Source organism: Dipodomys ordii, unplaced genomic scaffold (assembly GCF_000151885.1).
Source record: "Dipodomys ordii isolate 6190 unplaced genomic scaffold, Dord_2.0 Scaffold31, whole genome shotgun sequence".
Taxonomy (NCBI): domain Eukaryota; kingdom Metazoa; phylum Chordata; class Mammalia; order Rodentia; family Heteromyidae; genus Dipodomys; species Dipodomys ordii.
In genome coordinates, this window is record NW_012267247.1 from 6263934 (window position 1) to 6284969 (window position 21036).

At 47.9% G+C, this 21036-nt stretch overlaps 1 protein-coding gene across 1 annotated transcript in view; it reads left to right on the forward strand.

The window, feature by feature from the left end:
- Positions 1-15069, forward strand: part of Nxn (nucleoredoxin) — a gene marked incomplete at its 5' end in the record, with an annotated part of 138319 nt that extends 123250 nt beyond the window's left edge. The window contains 3 exons of the mRNA XM_013016301.1: positions 9081-9260; positions 10923-11047; positions 14309-15069. Coding sequence (XP_012871755.1) covers positions 9081-9260; positions 10923-11047; positions 14309-14491 — 488 coding nt within the window. The remainder of the gene's footprint in view (positions 1-9080; positions 9261-10922; positions 11048-14308) is intronic.
- Positions 15070-21036: the final 5967 nt, after the last annotated feature.

Below are 21036 nucleotides of genomic sequence, written 5' to 3' on the forward strand. Positions count from 1 at the left end.
CCAGCCCTGGCCTATTTTTTTTATATCCATACTTTATTTTTTTGGTGTTAAGGATCAAATCCAGGGCCTCATGCATGCTAAACATGTGCTCTACACTGAGCTATACCCAGTACCAGGTTAGTTTTGTGTGTGTGTGTGTGTGTGTGTGTGTGTGTGTGTGTGTGTGTGTGTTTTAATCTTTTGTATACTTTGAATTTCATTGTAGGCCACAATTCTTTGCTTTTAGCCCCTAGAAAAGTCATCTGAATTTGCAAGCACCTTTAGCAATTTTACAAAGCTTACCATTTCTGTGCATGACCTTGACCCTAGCTTTGTTCCTTTCCTTCTGCTTTCCCCTCAGGGCAATGTTTTCATCTATTTTTATTGGATTATATCATGCATTTTTAAGCTTCCTGAACTTTTTTGAAGAGTGGAGATAGCAATATAAAAGGTGATTTAAATGCAAGGAGTCTATCTTCTGATGGAACTGACCACTTGTACTCTCTGCCTTGAGCGGGAAACAATGTGGCAGAAGCAATGCTAGCCTCTCGGACCAAATCTTTTTTTTTTTTTTTTTTGGCTAGTCTTGGGACTTAAACTCAGGGCCTGGGCACTGTCCCTGAGCTTCTTTTGCTCAAGGCTAGCACTCTACCACTTGAGCCACAGTGCTACTTGTGGCTTTTTATGTTGATGCGGTCCTGAGGAATTGAACCCAGGACTTCATGCCTGGTAGGCAGGCACTCTACCACTAAGCCACATTCTCAGCCCTCAGATTAAATCTTAAAGCCAGATACCCCAAGTGTGCATGGATTTCTGGGTGCCTCCAAAACGTGAATGCCATGAGTTTGATTTCTGTTTCTAAATATAATTCTAGATTTTTTTCAGGTTTGAATGATCCCTACTTTTTAAGGGAATAATTGCATTATTTTGGAAGTATCTTCTCCACACATCCAGGTTGCAGAAGGCTAGCAGTCAGGCCAGTGGCAACCTATCTATTCATAGTGCTGTGTCCTTGCTCATACATAGAATGGATCTGGTCACTGTCAGAATTTTGCCCCTCCCATTCCTGATTCAAGTGCTATCATTTCTGCACTTCCTGGGGTCTTGGAAGCTAGCAGCTTCCCCCAGGGCTTGATTAGATTTTGCTTTTTCTTGCCTCTACAGATCACTACCTGTCTTTAGTCTAGTCAAACTGCCTTTGAACCGAAGGGGCTGTAAATTCTTTCATAGTCATTGTAGCATATTAAAATAAGTACTTCTGATTGAATTCTTAAGCTTTTGTGTGACTCTATGGTTAAAATTTCCAATTAGCCAGGCACTGGTGGCTCACACCTGTAATCCTAGATACTCTAGAGGCTGAGAGCTGAGGATCACAGTTCAAAGCCAGCCTGGCAGGAAAGTTCATGAGATTCCAATTAACCATCAAAGAACTAGAAATGAAGCTGTGGCTCAAGTGGTAGTATGCCAGCTTTGAGCAAAAAACAAATCTAAGGACATGTAGACACTGGTGGTTAACACCTGTAATCCTAGCCACTCAGGAGGCTGAGATCTGAGAACTGCGGTTTAAAACCAGCCCAGGCTCTTATCTCCAATTAACCATTAAAAGCCAAAAGGGGAGCTGTGGCCCAAGTGGTAGAACACTAGCCTGGAGCACAAAAGGTTAGGGACAGTGTCCAAGCCCAGAGTTTAAGCCCCAAGACTGGCAAAAAAAAAACCCAAAACAAAACAAAAACCTAAAGGACAATGCCTTGGCCCTGAGTTCAAGCCCCAGTACTACCCAAAGAAAAAAGTTTTCAGGGCTGGGAAGGTGGCTCAGTGGTAGAGTGCTTGCCTTGCATGCATGAGGCCCTGAGTTCAATTCCTCAGCACCACATACACAGAAAAAGCCAGAAGTGGTACTATGGCTTAAGTGGTAGAGCACTAGCCTTGAACTGAAGAGCTGAGGGAAAGTGCCCAGGCCCAGAGTTCAAGCCCCATGACCCAAAAAAGAAAGGAAGGAAGGAAGGAAAGGAAAAGGAAGGAAGGAAGGAAGGAGGGAGGGAGGGAGGGAGGGAGGGAAGAAGGAAGGGAGGAAGGAAGGAAGGAAGGAAAAAGTTTCCAAAGCCATTCAACTGACATATTGTGTGTGCACATACCCCCCCCCCCCCACACACACACAGTCTGAGTGTGTGGTCCAGCAGATCTCATGGGGTTATGTGTCTTCTGGCCATGTTCCTGTGTACAGGGCACTGCCTCCATTTTGGCCTCTAGCATCTTTTTTTTGGCCTCTAGCATTTTTTTTTTAATTGTAAAGATACTATACAGAGGGTTACAGTTACATGAGTAAGGTAATGAGTACACTTCCTATTGAGCATTGTTACCCCCTCCATTGTTTTCCCCCTACCATCCCTTCCCTCCCTACCTTCCCCGAGGTTTTTTTTTTTTTTGATTGTGATTACATAATTTCCCGAATTTCACAGTATTGTAGAATAATGATGCTCATTTAAAGTCACAAGTTCATTCTAACTTTCCTGGAGCAAATTGCCTATCACAGTCTATAACATATAACGGTGTACACAAATACACCATTCATGTGATCAGCAGCATGGGGATATTTAGTAGTGGTTCGACCAGATGAGTGGGAGTTCTTTGTTTCTTGAGTCCTGTTAGTTTTGTCGTATCACCTAACATTTTGGATTTAGCATCCACTTATCAGGGAGACCATGTACCGTTTGTCTCTTTGCTCTTGGCTTACCTTGCTCAACATGATTCCTTCTAGCTCTATCCATTTCCCTGCAAATGCCATTATTTTGTCATTTCTAATGGCTGCATAATATTCCATTCTGTATAGATACCACAATTTTTGGATCCATTCATCTGTGGTGGGGCATCTGGGTTGTTTCCATATCCTAGCTATTGTGAACAGTGCTGCAATAAACATGGAGGTGCACGTGTCCTTGTATATTGGTTCCTGTTGTTCAGGGTAGACTCTAGCATCTGTTTTGACAAAGTTGCTTTACAGAAGAGTACCAGAGTGCTCCTTAGCCTGCACCCAAGCTTAGATGCCTCCACCTGGCCTGTTTGCACCTCCCAGAGTGGAAGCTATCTGACTAGATGCTCGCTCATGGCTTCCTGGTGTGTGTCCTAGCAGGCTTGGATGAAAATACGTAATACCAGAGGAACCTGCCCTCCTCTGAGCCTGTTGAGAGCAGAGCTTAGAGTGTCCTTAGATTGTAGTGTCACCACACAACATGGCTTCCCAAATGCTCACAGCATGTTGAGGTATCCTGGGGGGATGACGCCCTTGAGGCTGTGCCTTTCCAGTCACTTCTTTTACAGGGTGGCAGCAGCTGCTGCAGGCCTGGAGGATGAGTTTGCCTCAGGCTGAAAGGACTGAAAGAGCAGTTCTTACGGAGGGACCGGAGGGGGGGCTCCACTCACCCAGGACCTGACATTTGACTTCCATCCATCTCCTCAGACACCCCCCAGGGTGAAGTTGGCTTATCCCGGTCACAGAGCCTTTCTCCTCCCAGTGCTTTGTGCACGCTGGGGAATTTACAGCCCTATAAGCTGGTTAAAAATGCCTTTCTAGGGAGACCACTTAGACACACTTGGCAAAAATAATCCCATCAGCCATAGTCTAAGCCATCCTGGCTGTCAGAGAACACCCTGTTCTTTGCAGGGAGGCCTAGAGCCCTTTCCCTCAAGCTAGGAGTCCCTGGAAGGTTTTGTTCTCCTTTTTTTCCCTGCCCCAGTCTTTGGAAGCAGAGGCTTTGGCCTGATGGCTGGGAGACCATAGTGTGGGGCCTTTACTGCCAGCATCTGCTCTGTTTCTCTTTCCGTCTTGTTCTGTCCTTCTACTCTTTCCTGTCCCCTTCCCTTTGCCCATTCCTCTCCATTTCTTTGCCCTCTTTCTTGACTCTTTCAAAAAAGGGATTTGATACAGAATCAGTAGAAAATCTGTGAAAACGAGACATCTGGAGCTTGCAATTTTCAATCAGTACAGATCAACTGACTGATTCTGGCTGTTTCTGTGACCAAATCTCAGTATTCAAGGTCATGGCACAGGCTATGTGGAGCTGGCCCTGCTGGCCAGTGAGGGCAGCCTTGGGCTGCCTGAGAATCTACTGAGGGAGTTTTATTTTGTGTGTTGCATTTAATTGTGAAAACGTGAAAGAAAAAAAAGCAAGAAGTAACAGAATAATATAATAAACATCCATGTAACTTCACACCCAGAATTTACATTTTTGCTCAGATATTTAAAATATAATCAAAGCTAGGTGCTGGTGGTTCACACCTGTAATTCTAGCTACTTAGAAGGCCGGGATCTGAGGATCATGGTTCGAAGCCAGTCCAGAAAGGAAAGTCTGTGAGATTCCAGCAAGAAGCAGAACTGGAGAGTGCCAGCCCTGAGTGAGACAGCACACGGTCTCCGAGTTCAAGCCCAGTACCCATGCCCTCCACCTCATATACACCACACACACACACACATATATATATATATATATATATATATATATATATATATATATGTATACACATATATATAATCAAATAGGCAGAACCAACCTCCATCCCCCCCACAAAATAAAGAAAAGAAACAAAGACAAATATAAGTGACCGGGAGCATGACAGACAGAGATGAGAGCCATTTCCTCACCTGCCCACCTCCTACCTCTTGCCTGAGGACACCACCATACATTTAATATGTAATTTCATAACCTGTTTCCACATTTCCCTGCATATATATGAATCTATGAATAATATATAGTTTTGTTCAATGTGTCTTTTAGAAGCATTCTTAAAATGCTGTCATGTTGTAATGAATACCATTTTGCAACTTGCTTTTCCCACTGTTATGTTTTTTTAGCTTTATCCTTGTTGATATTTACTTCTATCTTAATTTCTTTTTAGAGGTGGAAAACATTCCATTGTGTGACTGTACCAGTCGCCTTAACTGTTCCACTGCTGATAGACAGTGATGGATTCTGAATTTATAAGAATATGGCTGTACATGTGTTCGTGCCTGTCTCCTGACACAGGTTTGCTGGCCAGTTCAGCGGTCCAGACCTATCCTTCTGACCTCTCTTGGGTTTCTCTGAGTTTCATCACCCAACCAGATGGTTTCTTCCTCAGCTGGAAAAGGAAGAGGCAAGAGTAGAAGTAATCTAATGAATGGGACTGGCAATAGATGGGCTGAGACCTGGCTTTATTTTTGTGTATTTGTCATCTGTACCCCCAGATCTACTGCTCTTCACTTCTGCATTTTATGTTAATCCATGTGTATGACAACACTTAGGAACATCTAGGTAGGCAGAGTGGGACACACCTGTCGTCCAGGTATGTGGGAGGCATTGAAGTACCTTCATAACCTGTAGTTGAAGTAGGTTGAAGTAGGAGGATTGCAGTCCAGGCTGGCCTACACAAAAGTGCGAGATCCTATCTGAAAAATAACTGAAGTGAAAACAACTGCGAGAGTGATTTAAGTAATAAGTGCCTGTCCACCAAGTTGAGGTCCTGAGTTCAAGTTCCAGTTTTACCGCCCCCCAAAAATCCAAGTTTATTTGTATTTTGTCTTACCAGCATTCCTGCCTTACCTGCACCACTGCTTCCACTTTCTGAATTCCTTTTGTCTCTGTCCATATGCATACATGCTCACACATGGTTGTAATGTATGCATAGCACTGAACTCTGCACCACTTCCTTAATAATATACTACACCCTGCTGAGTTAAAAGACAAAAAATGTGTACTGAAGCCCATTTGCATATGGCCACAGTCTTTCATGATCGTTTTCATGATGACATAATATTGTCCTGCACTTGCTGTTCCAGGATCTATCGTTCCTCCCAGTTCTCTTTCCAGCTCCCAGCAATCTTTGGGAAATGGTTCCCAGCCTCTTCAGATCATACAGGGTCCACATGCACAGAGATCTGGCTACAGCTCTACCTGGATCTTTCCTCCTCTCCCCTAGACCCTGGACAATTTCAGCTTCTTTGCTGTAACCAACTCACTCCCGTCACATCACTACACAGCCGTTTTCCCTAGGATTAGAGAAACAACCAAACTAAACCAGGTGATGTCTCAGAACATGTTACTGCCACACATACTCACAGATAGGTTCCTGGACCCCAGGAGGAAGGTTTGGAACTGACTGCAGAGGCCTTATTCTCTCTTCTTTGTGCTTTGAGGGAGATGGTAATAGAGAGGACTCTGAGCTATCATTTTAGGGCCAGCTCAGTTTCCCAGAGCCTGGGACTTTGGCTGAGCCCTTTCTGGGGACATAAAACATATGATCTAAGCCCAAAAGTGAAAAAATGACACAGGTAAAAGTACACCAGCCCAGTGCAGGTGTGGTACACATCTGTAATGCCAGCTGCTCAAGAAGCAGAGTCAGGAGGATTTCAGAGGAGAGCCCAAGTAAAGTTATTGAGACTTTATCTCAAAAACAAGCTGGGCATGGTGGTTCACACCTGTGGTTGCAAAAACTTGGAAGACTAAGGTAGGATGATAGCGATCAGAGCCCAGCCTGGGAAAAGTTATCCTGAGATTCTGTCTGAAAAATAAACTAAAACCAGAAGGGCTGGTAGTATGGTTCATATGGTAGAGTGCTTGGCTAGCAAGTGCAAGACCCACATTTGGCAGGCAGCACCCTCCTAGGACTTTCCTTGTCTCTCCCTTAGTATTAGCTAATGTCTTCCAGCCCACCCAGAGTTTTTGTCACTTTCAATAGAACAAAGCCCCAGTCTCTATTTTCTGCCTTCTCATGAGTCACATTGTCAGCTCACAGGGGACTTTTATTTTCCTTGTACCAGTCCTGTCCCTGAACTTCTTCTTCTTCTTCTTTTTTTTTTGTGTGTGTGTCTTCATGGGGCTTGAACTCTGGGCCTGGGCGCTGTCCCTCAGCTCTTCAGCTCAAGGTTAGTGCTCCACCATTTGAGCCACTTCCAGTTTTCTGGTAGTTTACTGCAGATAAGAGTCTCACAGCCTTTCCTGTCTGGGCTGGCTTTGAACCATGATCCTCAGATCTCAGCCTCCTGAGTAGCTAGGATTACAGGTGTGAGCCACTGGCACCTGGCTTCCCTGAACTTTTTTACTCAAGGCTAGAGTTCTACCACTTGAGCCATAGCTCTACTTCTGGCTTTTTGATGGTTAATTGGAGATAAGTCTCACAGACTTCCTGCCTGGGCTGGCTTTGAACCAGGATCCTTAGATGTTATCCTCCTGAGTAGCTAGGATTATGGTTGTGAGTCACTGGTGCCTGGATTACAAGTGACTTTTTAGAAAAAAAACAAAAACCAGATACTGGTGTCTCCCACCTGTAATCCTAGCTACTTGGGAAGCTGGAATCAGAAGACTAGTGATTCAAGGACAACATGGTCAGAAAAGTTCCCAAGACCCCTTTCTTAATTCATGTTACAGTGGTAGGAATCTGTCATCTCAGGAAACCTAAAATAAGTGAATCATGGGCCAGGCATGCTCCTAGGAAGCAAGCAAAACCCTTTCTCAAAAATAAACAGTGCAAAAATGTGCTCCACTTCTGGTTTTCTGGTGGTTTATTGGAGATAAACGTCTCATGGACTTTCCTCTCTGGGCCAGCTTTGTACCATGATCCTCAGATCTCAGTCTCCTAAATTGCTAGGATTACAGGTGTGAGCCATTGGTGCCCAGCATCTGTCAAAGGTTTTTGGAGGTTGGGATGTGGTGATATGGAACACTCATGTGCCCCTAGCTGGCTTTGATGTCTCCTGCTCCGTGGTTTCTTCAGGCCACATACTCTAGTCCAGCCCCTGATCTTAGGAAGGAGACATACCCGATGTGGGCTTAGGCCTCTAGGGGACCAGAATGGCTAGGACTGCAAGTCCTCAGGTGACCTGTTCATTGCCACACACATCTTTAAAGCCTCAGAGGTGTGCAGGCTCTGTGTGGGTGTGTGAGAGAGAGAGAGAGTGAGAGAGAGAGATGTGGTGGGAATGGCAGTCCTCAGGAGCCCATTTCCCTCAACCTGTTCCTGACACGTCCAGCCACTTCTTCTAATAGCTGTGAACATAATGGATTCGTTTATTCCTTTTGAAGACTGGCCCACCACCACATGCCTGCTGGGTTGGCTGCCTCGGCAGGTTACAAAGCTCCAGGGCCATATTTCTGGTACCTCGGTGTCCTCCCCCATGGAGAAGTAAAATGTCAGTGGAGCAAATTACTGACCGAATACTTTGGAATCTATAAATATTAAATTGCCTTGGCTTTCATATAAAATTCAGGCTCTGGTCTGCCCCAAAGGAGAGGTGCCTGGATAGTTCTAAGATGACTTGGGGGAAGTAGGGACCTGCTGCCAGTGGAGAGACAGGTGTCCCCAAAGGGCGGGGCTGAAGCTGACTCTGCTCGATCGAGGGCAGCCCTGGCTGCAAATTCAGATGCACCTGAACCCAGGATGGAGTTTTTCTCAGGTTGCTCATTGGAGTTGCATGGGGTTTGCGCATGCTCTCTCTGAGGACTTGTCCCCGTGTGTGTGTGTGTGTGTGTGTGGTCTCCCCACACATCGCTGGTGGGACAGTGATGGGGACTGCACAGGGCCTGCCTACTGCTCTCTGGCAGCCAGCTGGCCTCCTCCCCTGCCTTCCTGTTGGCTTCGCCCCAGGCTGTCTTACTGTTGGTGGTGGGTCTTGTGCCCCTGTGAGGTCCACCTAGAATCTGTTGCTGATGAGGTAGCAAATACTCCGTGGGAGCATCTGTGTGTGTGTTACATCACTTGGGTGGGGGCAGCAGGAGTGGGGAAGGAATGGAGCCTAGGGCTCTGTGCATGCTAAGCACTCTACCACTGAGCTAACCCCCAGCTACTGTGCTCTCCACGGAGCGGGCAAGGGTGCAGACTACAGTACCTTCACAGTGCACCTGAAGACACTAAGGCCCATGCAGGTGGAGTGACTTGCAGGGTGCCATGCACACCTCAGCCAGTTCCATCACTAGTCCATCCACGGTTCAGCCTGGATCCAGCCCAGGACTTTCAGACTCCAGGCCTGGTTTCCTCATTGATGATGTGTCCCTGCTGGCTGCCTCTTGCCTCTCACCTCCCCTAGGCCAGCAGCCAAGCTCTCTCTCTCTCTCTCTCTGTCTCTTTTGCAGGCATCCCCACGCTCATTGTGCTGGACCCACAGGGGGAGGTGATCACGCGGCAGGGGCGGGTGGAGGTGCTCAATGATGAGGACTGCAGGGAGTTCCCGTGGCACCCCAAGCCTGTGCTAGAGCTCTCCGACTCCAACGCAGTGCAGCTCAATGAGGGCCCCTGCCTCGTCCTTTTTGTAGGTATGGAGCCCAACAGGGTCCCCTGCGGGGGGGGGGCGATGCAGGGGGGATGGGGGGAGGACATCCAGGACAGACCTCACCCGTGTGTCTGTCCCCACAGCCTCCAGCCACTCACAAAGCTAAGCCTGGGCCTTTGTCTCCTTTTCAGCCTTGTTTTTGACCCCAATGATTTATTCATGGATCTCCCCCTGTGGGAGGTGGTCTGGGAGCTGCACTGCCCTGCTTTCCTTCCTTGTTGCTCCTGACTGCCAGCTGGGCCGAATAGGTCAGGGCTGGAGGATGCCCCTAACCCCCATGAACAGAGTCATTGTTGAAAGGAGTGGGCCTGCTCACCTCGCAGCTGCTGGAAGCTGGACCCCCTCTGGCCAATGCTCACCCTGCTGCTTCTGCCCTCCCCTGTGCTCTCCTGAACTGCCTCAGTGGCTGCCAGCACTGGCTTAGGCCACATGCCTGGCTCTTCCCCGCCTCAGTGGCCAAGTTTACCTCTTGGTTGGGTGGGCGTGCTCAGCCTTGAGTCGACAGCCCATGGGCTGTTTTTGCTGGCCAAGAGCCACCTTGCCCTTTGCCCTGGGACTTTTCCCTTCCAGCTGAATGGCTATACTCAGACTGTGAATAAGATACACCATGCCAGCTTCAGAGAGGACTAGGTGCAGCATATCAGCCCATTCTCTGAGGTTTGGTGAGAGCAGGGTTGCCAATAAGCAGGCCCAAAGGAACTTTCCCCACCCCCCCACCCCCGTGCCAATATCATGGCTTGAACTCAGAGTTTTGTGCTTTTGCTTGGCTTTTCTACTCACTACTGGTACTCTACCACTTGAGCCATGCCTTCAGCCTGGTTTTTTTCTGATTAGTTTGGAGATGGAACCTAGTGAACTTGGCTGCCTGGCTGGCTTTGAACTACTATCTTCTGATCTCTCCTGAGTAACTAGGGTTACTAGGATTACAGTGCCCTGAGAATTCTGGAGTATGTCTCCCTGTCTGTGTACACCACAGGCCTCTCGAGCGCTATAACATTTCAGGGTAGAATCTGCTGGAGCCTGCTCTCCCCTCTCCTGCTTTTGTCCCTTGGGCATGACCCTAGATCTTGGCTACAGGTTTCAGTAGTATGAGCCTGGTATTCTGGGTGTGGCTGCTTCTCTGGGTGTGCCCGATCCACGTTCTCTGCAGTTAGCCTTCCCCAGTCCAGATGGTTTGGCTGCCAGCTGTGAACATCTGTGGCTCTCTCATTACCACCATCGTTGCCAACCAAACCAGTCCTCACTCTTCCTTCACTGCCAGTTCTTCTGCCATTCCCACTGGAAACCAGAAATCCCAAGTCATGACTCCTTCTTCTATGATTGACAGAAAAGCTACCAGGGACCTCAGGTTCTGACATGGGGAAAGCCAAGTTTCTAGGGTGCATTTGTGAAGATTTCACTGGTAAAGGCTGTCTACTGGGGGACATTGTACTACTCAGCAGGTGAGCATGCCAGCCATGTACTGCTTGCTTTGCCGCTTGTACATGCGTGTCCACTCAGCTGTGTGCAGGAAGATGCTGTGCCTAAGGAAGTTCACTTCCGTTCTGGTGCAGCTCAGATGGGCATTTCTGCTGCTCAGGCTTATTTGGGTGGGTGGGGTCCCACCTTTTCACAACCTAGTATCTTTTCTCTTTTCCCTTCATAGATTCTGAGGATGATGGAGAGTCTGAGGCAGCCAAACAGCTGATTCAGCCAATAGCTGAGAAAATCATTGCCAACTACAAAGCCAAAGAGGAAGAGGCACCTCTTTTGTTCTTTGTTGCTGGGGAGGTGAGTGTGGAGGAAGGATTTGGTCTGGCAGGTCAGTAATACCGGGCTGCAGAAGGTTTGAAGGGACCTCTGGATCTGTGTTGATTCAGCCACAGACAAATGAGGAAGGAAAGGTGTGTCATTTAACCATGGAAAACCATTTCCTCCCCTGCTCCTTCCTCTTCTCTTCCTTCTCACTCGGCAGCCTCAGAGCAGGAGGAAGCCCTCCCAGAGCGGCTACCTATCCCAGCTGCAGCCACAAACACCCCCAGTCTGCCCTTATAAGCTTACATGGGACTGGTTAGAACCAGACCCTGGATTCTTTGCAGAGTACTAAGCTGGCTAGTCCCTCTGCACCAGCCTGAAAAAAAGGCTTGGACATTACAGGGATCTTGGCGTGGGTCATCACTGGGACCTACATTCATCCAGCCAGCTCAAGGAATGTGAAGTTGGAGATTGCAGCTTTCTCAGTCTCTTATATACAAGGTTTCTCTCTCTCTCTCCCCCTCTCTCCCTTTCTCCCTCTATGTCTCTGTCTCTCTATCTTCTCTCTCCTCTCCTCTCATTTGTCCAATGATATCTCACAGTGTGAAAAAATGCAGGACGTGAAGCGGAGGTCCCTGCACAGGCCCCTGGCTACCCTGCGGCATGATAACCTGTGTTGTGCAGACACCCATGTTCCACAAGATGGCTGTGTTCAGTGGCGCAGGCGCTTTCCTCACTCCCCTATAATACACACTTCTACGCATGCTCACCAGCACTGACAGACACTGAAGCCATCCCTGCCCTTGGCCCTTTGGGCTGTGCCTCTGGTTAGTTGGTAGGACCTGTGCTCCTTTCATGCTGTTTAAAGCTCAGGAGAGGCACTGAAATACAGGCAGGGGCCAGACACCCTGAGCCACCCATTCATCACCTCCTGAATAGCCGCCCTGGGAGGCCCTGCTGGGCCCCTTGGAGACAGCCCCAATGACCCTGCCCAGCCCTGGGGTGGAGGGAAACAAAGAGGGTTCACAGGCCCTGTCTGGGGCTCACCAGACGCTGCACACAAAGTAGTGAGGCTGTTCTGCATTTATTAAACTCTAACCCCTGGAGAATGGCGCTGAAGAAAAGATGGGTGCAGAAAAGAAAGGCTGAGCTCTGGGTAGGGCGGTGCTTTAGAAGCCTGCCTGAAAAGAAGCATTTGCAGGTTTTCTGTATCCCAGGCACTCAGCCAAGTGCTTCACCTACTCCTCTCTTTTGTACCTCACTTCTCATTGTCCTGCTTCACTGGGAGCAAAGTGAGGCTCCCTCCCTGGCAGGGCTGTGAGTGCTGGCCAGTTGCTCACCTCCACAGCATCCCCATGTGCTAGGAGCTGCTGTTAAGTCTGCTGACAAAGGATGGGACCTCGGCTCCAAGAAGTGCCTGGCTAAGGTCATGCAGGAAGTAAGGAGCAGAGGGGGCTGATGGGAGGTCAGTGTGACTCTGGGAGCAGTGTTCCAACACACAGACCCACTCATGAGTAGATGGAAGGGAACAGGAAGGGACAGCCCCCACCTGCAGTGCTTCGTGTACACTTCACCCGGCTTTCTCGGGCCAGTTCCCTGTCTAAGGCACCATGGAAAGGAGCTAGGCTGGAACATGGCATTGACTGAGCCCAGGACTAGGGCCCAGGGCAAAGGAGGACCCTTTCTTTTAGTCTTGATTCCATCCCTGGGCAAACAGAAGTTATCCCATCTGACATCTTAATGGACATTAAAGCCATCTCCCTGTGGTTTGCACAGTGGAAGCCCAGGAGGGGAGGCAGTGGGGTGCTTGGCTTCGTCTAGGCCTCCTGGTAGGAACAACATGTACAGTATTTGTCCAGGTGTCTCTCTTATTTATCATGAAGCTTTTACTAACCCATGTGGAGTGCTTGAATCAAGCAATGAGTGCCAAAGATATTGATGCACCCAGCAATGCTGGAAAATCTGTGCGCTCTGTGTGTGTGTGTGTGTGTGTGTGTGTGTGTGTGTGTGGTGGTGGTGGTGGTGGTGGTGGCGGTAGCGGCAGGCGGGTGGGGCGGGAAGACTGTGGCATGGGGTGACCATCACCAACAGTCTTGGTTTTTGTGAAAGTCATGGTTGGTGCATCTCAGAGCTGTAGATGTTCTGTTCATCTCCATTTATAGCCAGGAATAACCCAACTTTGTTTCTTCAGGATGACTCAAGATTTTTTTTTCACTCAGTTTAAATATTGTGCATTTCAACTTTTCTGTTATCCACCAAGTAAGAGTCTATAGCATGAAAGGTAGCCTCAAATCATTGCTCTCTGACAAAAGCTTTTTTTTCCTTGGGTTTGTGTTTGCTTCTGTATGTCTAAGGCAGTTTCTGATATGAAAACATGCATAAGACAGTGCCAGTTTCCATTGCAGACAAATGCAGTGAACTGGTGTGAACATTCATGCATCCCAGTCTTTCTTGGATCTGGGCTTTGGGAGGCAGTAGGTTGTTTCTGTTTTAAACATTCCAGGTGTCCAAATTAGCATTGCTAATCCACAGTGGAGCTGCAAATAACTGACAGTTGATTGCAAAAATAAGTAGTCAAAGGACTGTGTGTGTGTGTGTGTGTGTGTGTGTGCGCGTGTGTGTGCGCGCGTGTGTGTGTGCTGATCCTGGGGCTTCAGGGCCTGGGCGCTGTCCTTGAGTATTTTTACTCAAGACTCTTCCTCTACTACTTAAACCACAGCCCCATGTCTTGCATTTTTGCGGGTAATTAGAGATAAAGAGTCTCATGCCCAGGCTGGCTTTGAACCAGTCCTGATCTCAGCCTCCTGAGTAGGATTACAGTTTTGGCACCCAGCTTGATACCTCTTTTTTTTATTTTTTGTCGGTTGTTGTCTGAACTCTGGGACTGGGTACTGTCCCTCAGCTCTTTAGCTCAAGGCTAACACTCTACCACTTGAGCCACAGTGCCACTTCCGGCCTTTTCTGCTTCAGTGGTGCTGAGGAATCGAACCCAGAGTTTCATGCATGCAAGGCAAGCACTCTACCACTGAGCCACCTTCCCAGCCCCAATACCACATATTTAAAAGCAGTGTCTGCTAAGGTTACATCCATGCTAATAAAGATGGCTGGCTTGTGGTCGGGGGGCCTTTAAGGACCCTGTCCAGCTTCTTCCACCTCCAGGAAGGGCTGTCTCCTGCTCCCTACACCAAGAGCCTCTCTCCTTCAGGATGCTTAGAACTGTCCTCTTCCATGTTGTCTGCCTGGCTGGGTCTCTCTGTTTAAAACCTTATGTTTTCTCTCCTTTCTGGTGGCTTCTAGGATGACATGACTGACTCCCTGCGAGATTACACCAATCTGCCTGAAGCTGCCCCCTTGCTCACCATTCTGGACATGTCAGCCCGGGCCAAGTACGTGATGGACGTGGAGGAGATCACCCCTGCCATTGTGGAGGCCTTTGTGAATGACTTCCTAGCAGAAAAACTCAAACCAGAGCCCATCTAGTGGGACTCCGGCCTCTGGAGATGTTATTTAAGACAGTCTTCTTCTCCCCTTCCTTTCCTCCACCCTTGGATTTTTTTCCAGCATATCCTGAATCAAACAATCCGTGTCCAACCTCTCTGTGGTGCCTTGTTTCTGCATTTACTCCTCAGCCAGCACCCAAGGGTGTGAGTCCTCACAGCAGCAGCAGCGGCAGCACCCATCATGTTTGGAGACTGCTTGGGGCTCGTGGGGATGGCATGATCGGCCACAACTGGGACTGCCACATTCTCTCCAGGTCACTAGCTCTCCATGAAAGACCATAAGTGAGCTGGGACAGCCAATGGGGCTCTGGCTCTGGCTGTGGGACCAGCATGCACACCCAGAGGCTGAGACAGCCGAAGGGAACTGCTCAGTGACATTTACAGATGCCCATGGAGCAAAGAAAGTGCTATGGCCTCAACAGGCATCATCTGAGAGCATCCTTTTGCAAGGAACATGGCTTGTCATGGTTGGATGGGAAACAGCAGCTTGTCAGTGGGTTCTTGGTCAGGGGAGCTTCCCCCGCCCCCAATCTAAAAGGAAGCATGTAGGGTGTTATGGTGAGAAAAACAAGCAGCTAAACAAATGATTCATATAGTAATTGCTTACTTTTGTTGGGTTCCTATCATGGGAGTAGTTGCTCATTTCTTCTTTTGTTTCCTTCCTTCCTTCCTTTCCCAAGTTTCTGCCTGCTCCTACAAGCAGCTCCCACTATCTTGGGATTTCATTTTTGAATTCTTCCCCTTAGACATCATCCCAGAATTTGGCCCTGAGCTCCTAGAGGAGCACTGTTCGGCCAACACAGACTTGTCTCGACCAGCATTGGGCCAGAGGCCACCAAGTCTCCGTTGATATACCCTTCCCTATTCCATCACCTGTCATTATTCCTTTTCAAAACAGAAAAACGTGACAAGAACTTAACCAGAAGCCTAGCTTTTCCCAAGATACAGAAGTGCTGTATCTTAGACCTGGGGCAGGAATGAGAGGACAGGGGTATGGCAACTACCTGGAGGCCTTGGATCCCCTTAGTTGGTCCCAAGTAGCTCAGTCTCTTGAGCTGAACTGACTACAAAGAGAAACACCAGTCTATCCTTAGGATTCAGGGTGTTGGGCCTTGTCCTAAGGATTCCCAGGGGTGTATAGTCTGTCTCAATTAGATGGTGGGACTTTAAACAATCCCAGTTCCTTGCCCTCAGCTCTACTCAGCACTCTGCCAACCCATTTATTTGGAAAATATAGCTTCCTCCAATAAGCTGTTGACACTGTTGTCCCATGCTGAATTGGATTGTTGATTTGTAGCTCAGAGGTGAAAAATTAGTTGGTAATTAGAGTATTTGATGTTGTCAGCCTGAAATGCAATCACCTAGAAAGAAATAAAGCAGGCATCTCTGGATGTTATCATCCACTTGGCTTTTCCTGTCCTTAATAACAGCAATCTTTTTCACCTGATTCTTGCTCATAGGGTGGACAGTGGTGGGGCATGGAAAACCTGAGAGCGATGTTTCAGCCATCCCAAGAACTGGGGCTGGGGATAAAGCAGCTAGATTAGTAGTAGAGCACTTGTCTAGGCATGTGTGCACAAGGCCCTGGCTTCCAAATCATCTTGATTTCCTGATGCCAAGAAGCTTGTTTGAATTGGGTCAGGCACTTCCTTCATGGAGGTCAGGCGATCATGGCTCCTAGCTTCACTTGGCACTTGATGGAGGGTGAATTCTAGGTTTGTGGGCATTTTGTGTAGTTTCCTCTTCTTTTAGGGGAGCTCGGCACTTGGGACCCGGAGAAGCTGTTAGGGGAACACAAAAAAAATCACACATGGATCTCCCTGTGAAAAATGGGGCAAGAGCTAGGGATGCTTAAACCCGACCATATTCTAACAGGGGCTTCTCTGCCCATGTCTCTAGCGAGTAGGGTGAGTAAAGGCATAAGACTGAAGTTCCCCACTCCATCTTGGAAGATGTGCAAATTCCTATTTTAATTGTCTTGAAAGAAATGAAGTCCGTTTTAGTTCCTTATCTTTGGAGACAGGGCAGAAGGAACGAAGTCCAATGAGGAGTTGATTGCTTAGGTCACTGTAATGGGGAAATTAGCTCCATTGGGAGACTTTGGTGGTCTGTCCTGGGCTGACTTTTTCCCTGACCCCAGAACCCCCCTTTGTAAGTAGATATCTGGGTTGCATCAGCTGGTCAGATTTACTGAAAAGGATTAGCTCTGTGCAGGTTGGTGCTGTGTTGAGAGGAAATGCTAGGGAAGAGTAGCCTCAATCATGCAACCTTCCATCACCATGTGTGCTGGGAATCAGTGGCTGTCACTTATCCCAACACAGGGAGCCAGCACTGCCTTTTTTGGCACCAACCAAGTTTCAAGTGGTAATTTACAGTCAAGACTTTGTTTTTTTCTGTTGCCTAATTAAAGACACTAAAAAGCTGTTCTCCATCTTGCTGCCATGCTCTGGGCAGCAAACTGAATCCAGCAATAAGACAGCAGAGGGGCTGGGAAGATAGCTCAGTGGTAGAGTGCTTACCTCACAAGCATGAGGCTCTGGGTTCAATTCCTCAGCACCATATAAACAGAAAAGGCCAGAAGTGGTGGTGTAGCTTAAGTGGTAGAGCACTAGCCTTGAGCTGAAGAGCTGAGGCAGCACCCAGGCCCACAGTTCAAGCCCTATGACTGACATATGCACACGCACACACATACACACAAAGACAGACAGCAGAAGATGGCCTGGAACAGGCCACTGGGGCCCAATATGGCATTGAGTTGGTGAGTGTAAAGCAAAAATCCATGGGTATGTACACATGTGTAGAAATACACAGGTAGAATTGTCCCACTGGGGCAGCTTGGGTGAGCATCTGGTCCCATCACACGGGGTAGACACAATGCCATATTTTTGACCAAAACTTGCAAGGCCTATATTTGCCCAATGGTGATGGAGTGCCACTGTGGTACAGATATTGAGGTGGCAAAGTCCAGGGGCTGCAGAGGGTGCCTCCTGAGGCCTTAGGAGCCCAAGACTAACCTGAGGACCCTTAGCCATTATTTTTCAAGTTGGTCCCTAAGTTATATTGAAGTACTTTTCCTACAGCCTGCATTGCCAGTGCCAACAGGGACAAGAAACAGCATGCCTTTTTTTTCTCCAAGTAGGCTGCTTAAGTGAAAACCCTTAACCTGTTGACTGTGAGTTTCATTATTCATGTCTATAGCCTGTGAGTACATGGGTGGTTGAAAGATTTTTCAGGAAAAAAAAGGTTGGGCCAGGATATCTCTAATAGGAGAGATAGGGCCTACGGATGATCATGTAAAAGAATGAAGGTAAGTATGCTTCATTTTTCAAGGCACTAATGTGGCCTACTCCCTCAGTGTCTTGGAATACTTCCCATGCTAGGAAATGGGTTAACAGATGTGGGTGGAACTCATTCTGAGGGAGAGTTCGGTTCCCATTAAATACAGTGCTAACTTGTAAAAGCCACCGTCAACCCTTAGACCAATGTGCAGCCCAAAACAGCGATGGCCTTGAGTGAGGATTCCTGGGTGCTCACACCTCACACAAGATACTCAGGTAGACTAGAACTAGGATCCAGAAGGAGATAGGAGTTTAGGACCCAGTGCCAAAAATTCAGTGTCCTCTAGATATCAGAGGAAGTGGATGTCCCGCCTGCTGTCAATGTATTGCCTCCCTTCCCATCTTGGTGGAGCCAGGCAGCCTGCTGCCAGGTCTGATTGTAACCTGTTTCCTCCTGTTGTTTTTGTGTGTGTGTGTGTTTGTGCCAGTTCTGGGCCTTGAACTCGTGGCCCTACTGTCCCTCAGTTTCTTTTGTTCACTATAGCAGCTCCACTTCTGTTTTTTGTTTTTAGTTAATTTGAGGTAAGAATCTCACAGACTTTCTTGTCCAGGCTGGCTTTGAACCATGATCCTCATATCTCAGTCTCCCGAGTAGCTGACAGGTCTGAGCCACCGGCACCCTTACCCCTAATCCTTGTAATTTGAGGAAGCATTGGCAATGGACCATCCCGATGAGAAGGCTGCTCTTCCCTTAGACAATGGGAATCCCACGTTTGAGAGGAGGAAGACCAGATTTCATACTTGCTGTTGAGCATCAACAGGTCCTGAGGCTTCCGGTGAGGACTCGGTTCACAGCAGGGATCTCAACTGCTGATGTGACACAGCACCTTAGTCCAGACACTGGTCATCCACTGCTTTGTTTGTAGTTTAGCACACTGTACATTCACCAAGAAAAAAGGAAGATCTCGCAATTTTAAAGTGTTGAGTGCTTTCTTGAAAAGACATGAGTGTAAGTGGAGTCCATTCTACTGAGCAGCTGGGGGGCAGCTGGGCTGACAGAGGCCCCAGGCCATGTGGTGCAGCTGGTCTTCAGCACTAGCCAGGGACCCTTGGGTAGTGCTGTTTCTGGAGCCTTTGTGGGGGAAGACAAAAGAGCTCAATGCTGCCTAACTTGGATGACAGTGACATCTGGAGCTTCTGTGATCCTTGGGGCAAGTGGTGGAAGGTCTCAGAGATGTCTCCCCATGGGCCTTAATGAATGGGATTCTCCCCAGGATCTAGCAGCAGGTGTTGCCTACATTGGGACATTGGGGCCTTACCCAGGGCTGCAGTACAGACATATTCTCACAGGGAAGAGCCATGCCTGTTCTACTCCTTCCCATTTCTGTCCCTTTTCTCTCCTTTGTGGTTTAATTTTACTTCAGCCTCTTATTTCTGCCAAGATTATATGAGACAATCCAACCTTGAAAATGCTCTTTGGTGGAGACAGTCAACTCCCTCCTTTTCCTCTTTGAAACAACTTAAAACCCAGGGAAGTCGGACTTTTTCTTCAACTTTGGGACTGGATTCTGAGGCTCAGCCTGCCACCTTGTGGCCATCGTGCTTGCTACAAGCCATGCAAAGGTGAGAAACTAAACCAGCATTCCTGATTCTCTTGCAGCCACAGAGTATTTTTCTGGTCATATACTATTCCATTTGTATTTACTGGGGAAATGATACCAGATCAAACACTTGCCTCAAATGAGAATTCGTGATAGGGATTTTCTAATCTCAGCAAATTAACAATTAGCTACCACTTGTCCTTAATAATCAGTCAAAGGGAAGGATAATTTGCCTCTGGTGCTTCTACTTGCCCTGGGCTAAATTATACTCATGCTTTGTATGAGCTGCCTTTTCCCCTTTACCCTGTTGGTAAAATGGGCTCGAGGAACTTTTCAGTGCTTCAGATGGCTGTTTTTCTCAAGGATAAAGTATGGGTTGTTTTTTTTTCGCTGATTTTTAAACAAATCAGTGGCAACATATTCCACAGACACAAACCACAGGAAACTGGTTTCATGCAGAATGTGACCTTTTTTTTTTTTTTTGTCGTGGGGCCTGAATTCTGGGCTTGGGTGCTGTCCCTCAGCTCTTCAGCTCAAGGCTAGCACTCTATCACTTGAGTCACAGCGCCACTTCCAGCTTTTTCTGTTTTTGTGGTGCTGAGGAATTGAAGCCGGGGCCTCATGCATGCAAGGCAAGCACTCTACCACTGAGCCACCTTCCCAGTCCAGTGACTTTCCTTTTACTGACTTGTTTCCTTAGCACTTCTCTAAGCTGTTGAGGGGGAAACTTAACTGTTGGCAAACTCAGCTGTGTGATTCTCTGGGCTGCCTTCCAGACCCAGCCTGACTGAGTCACTGCAGTCCTCTTCAGCTCATTGCCTGCAGATTGTGCCCCAGCCTTGGTAAGCAACAGTAACTTAAAAGGCGTTGGGTTTGTCTACTTTCTAAAAAGCTGGCCAGGCAGAAGTCTCAAGAATCTGTGGGCCGCCTGCATTGTATACCTGTGCAGAGCCCTACGCAAACACTCCCAAAGTGCCTGCACTAGGAAAACAGTATGGCTGTCAATATAGATCTCTTAAGATGAAGTTTTCCTAGGAAGCCAATGGAAACCGAAAGGGAAGGTAGGTGGTCCGTGGCTCTTGAGCATGCTCGCAACTCAGTCCCCCCAGAATGCACAGCTGCTGGGCTCACACAAAATTCAAACCACTGAAGCCACTGTACAACCACACTCCTTGGCCTTGACTTCAGCCCTGTTCCCTGGGATTGGAAAAGCAGTGCTTGGAATCCTCTCCATTTGCCTTCCTGGCACCTGGTAGATAAAGATCGGCTTGCCCTGGTCCCCTAGGGGGACCAATGGCTCTGCAGCCACCCTAACTTCAGAGAAGCCCTCTTGACACAGCACCCCATCCCTGGGGACGGGAAGTGCAAATGTAAATAAATACCTTATTTATTCATTTTGGTGGTACTGGAATGAACTCAAGTCTTTGAATTTATAAGCACTCTACTACTTGAGCCACATTCCCAGCTGTTTTCTGCCATGGTTATTTTACAGGTAGGATATCATTTTATGCCAGAGCTACAATCCTATTACTATGCTTCCCCATGTTGCTGGGTGACCAGTATGCATGCCATGTACCCAAGTCAATACCTCATTAACTTAACCAGGTGTTTAAAAACTAAGGCTACCAGCAGGAAGCAGACAAAAA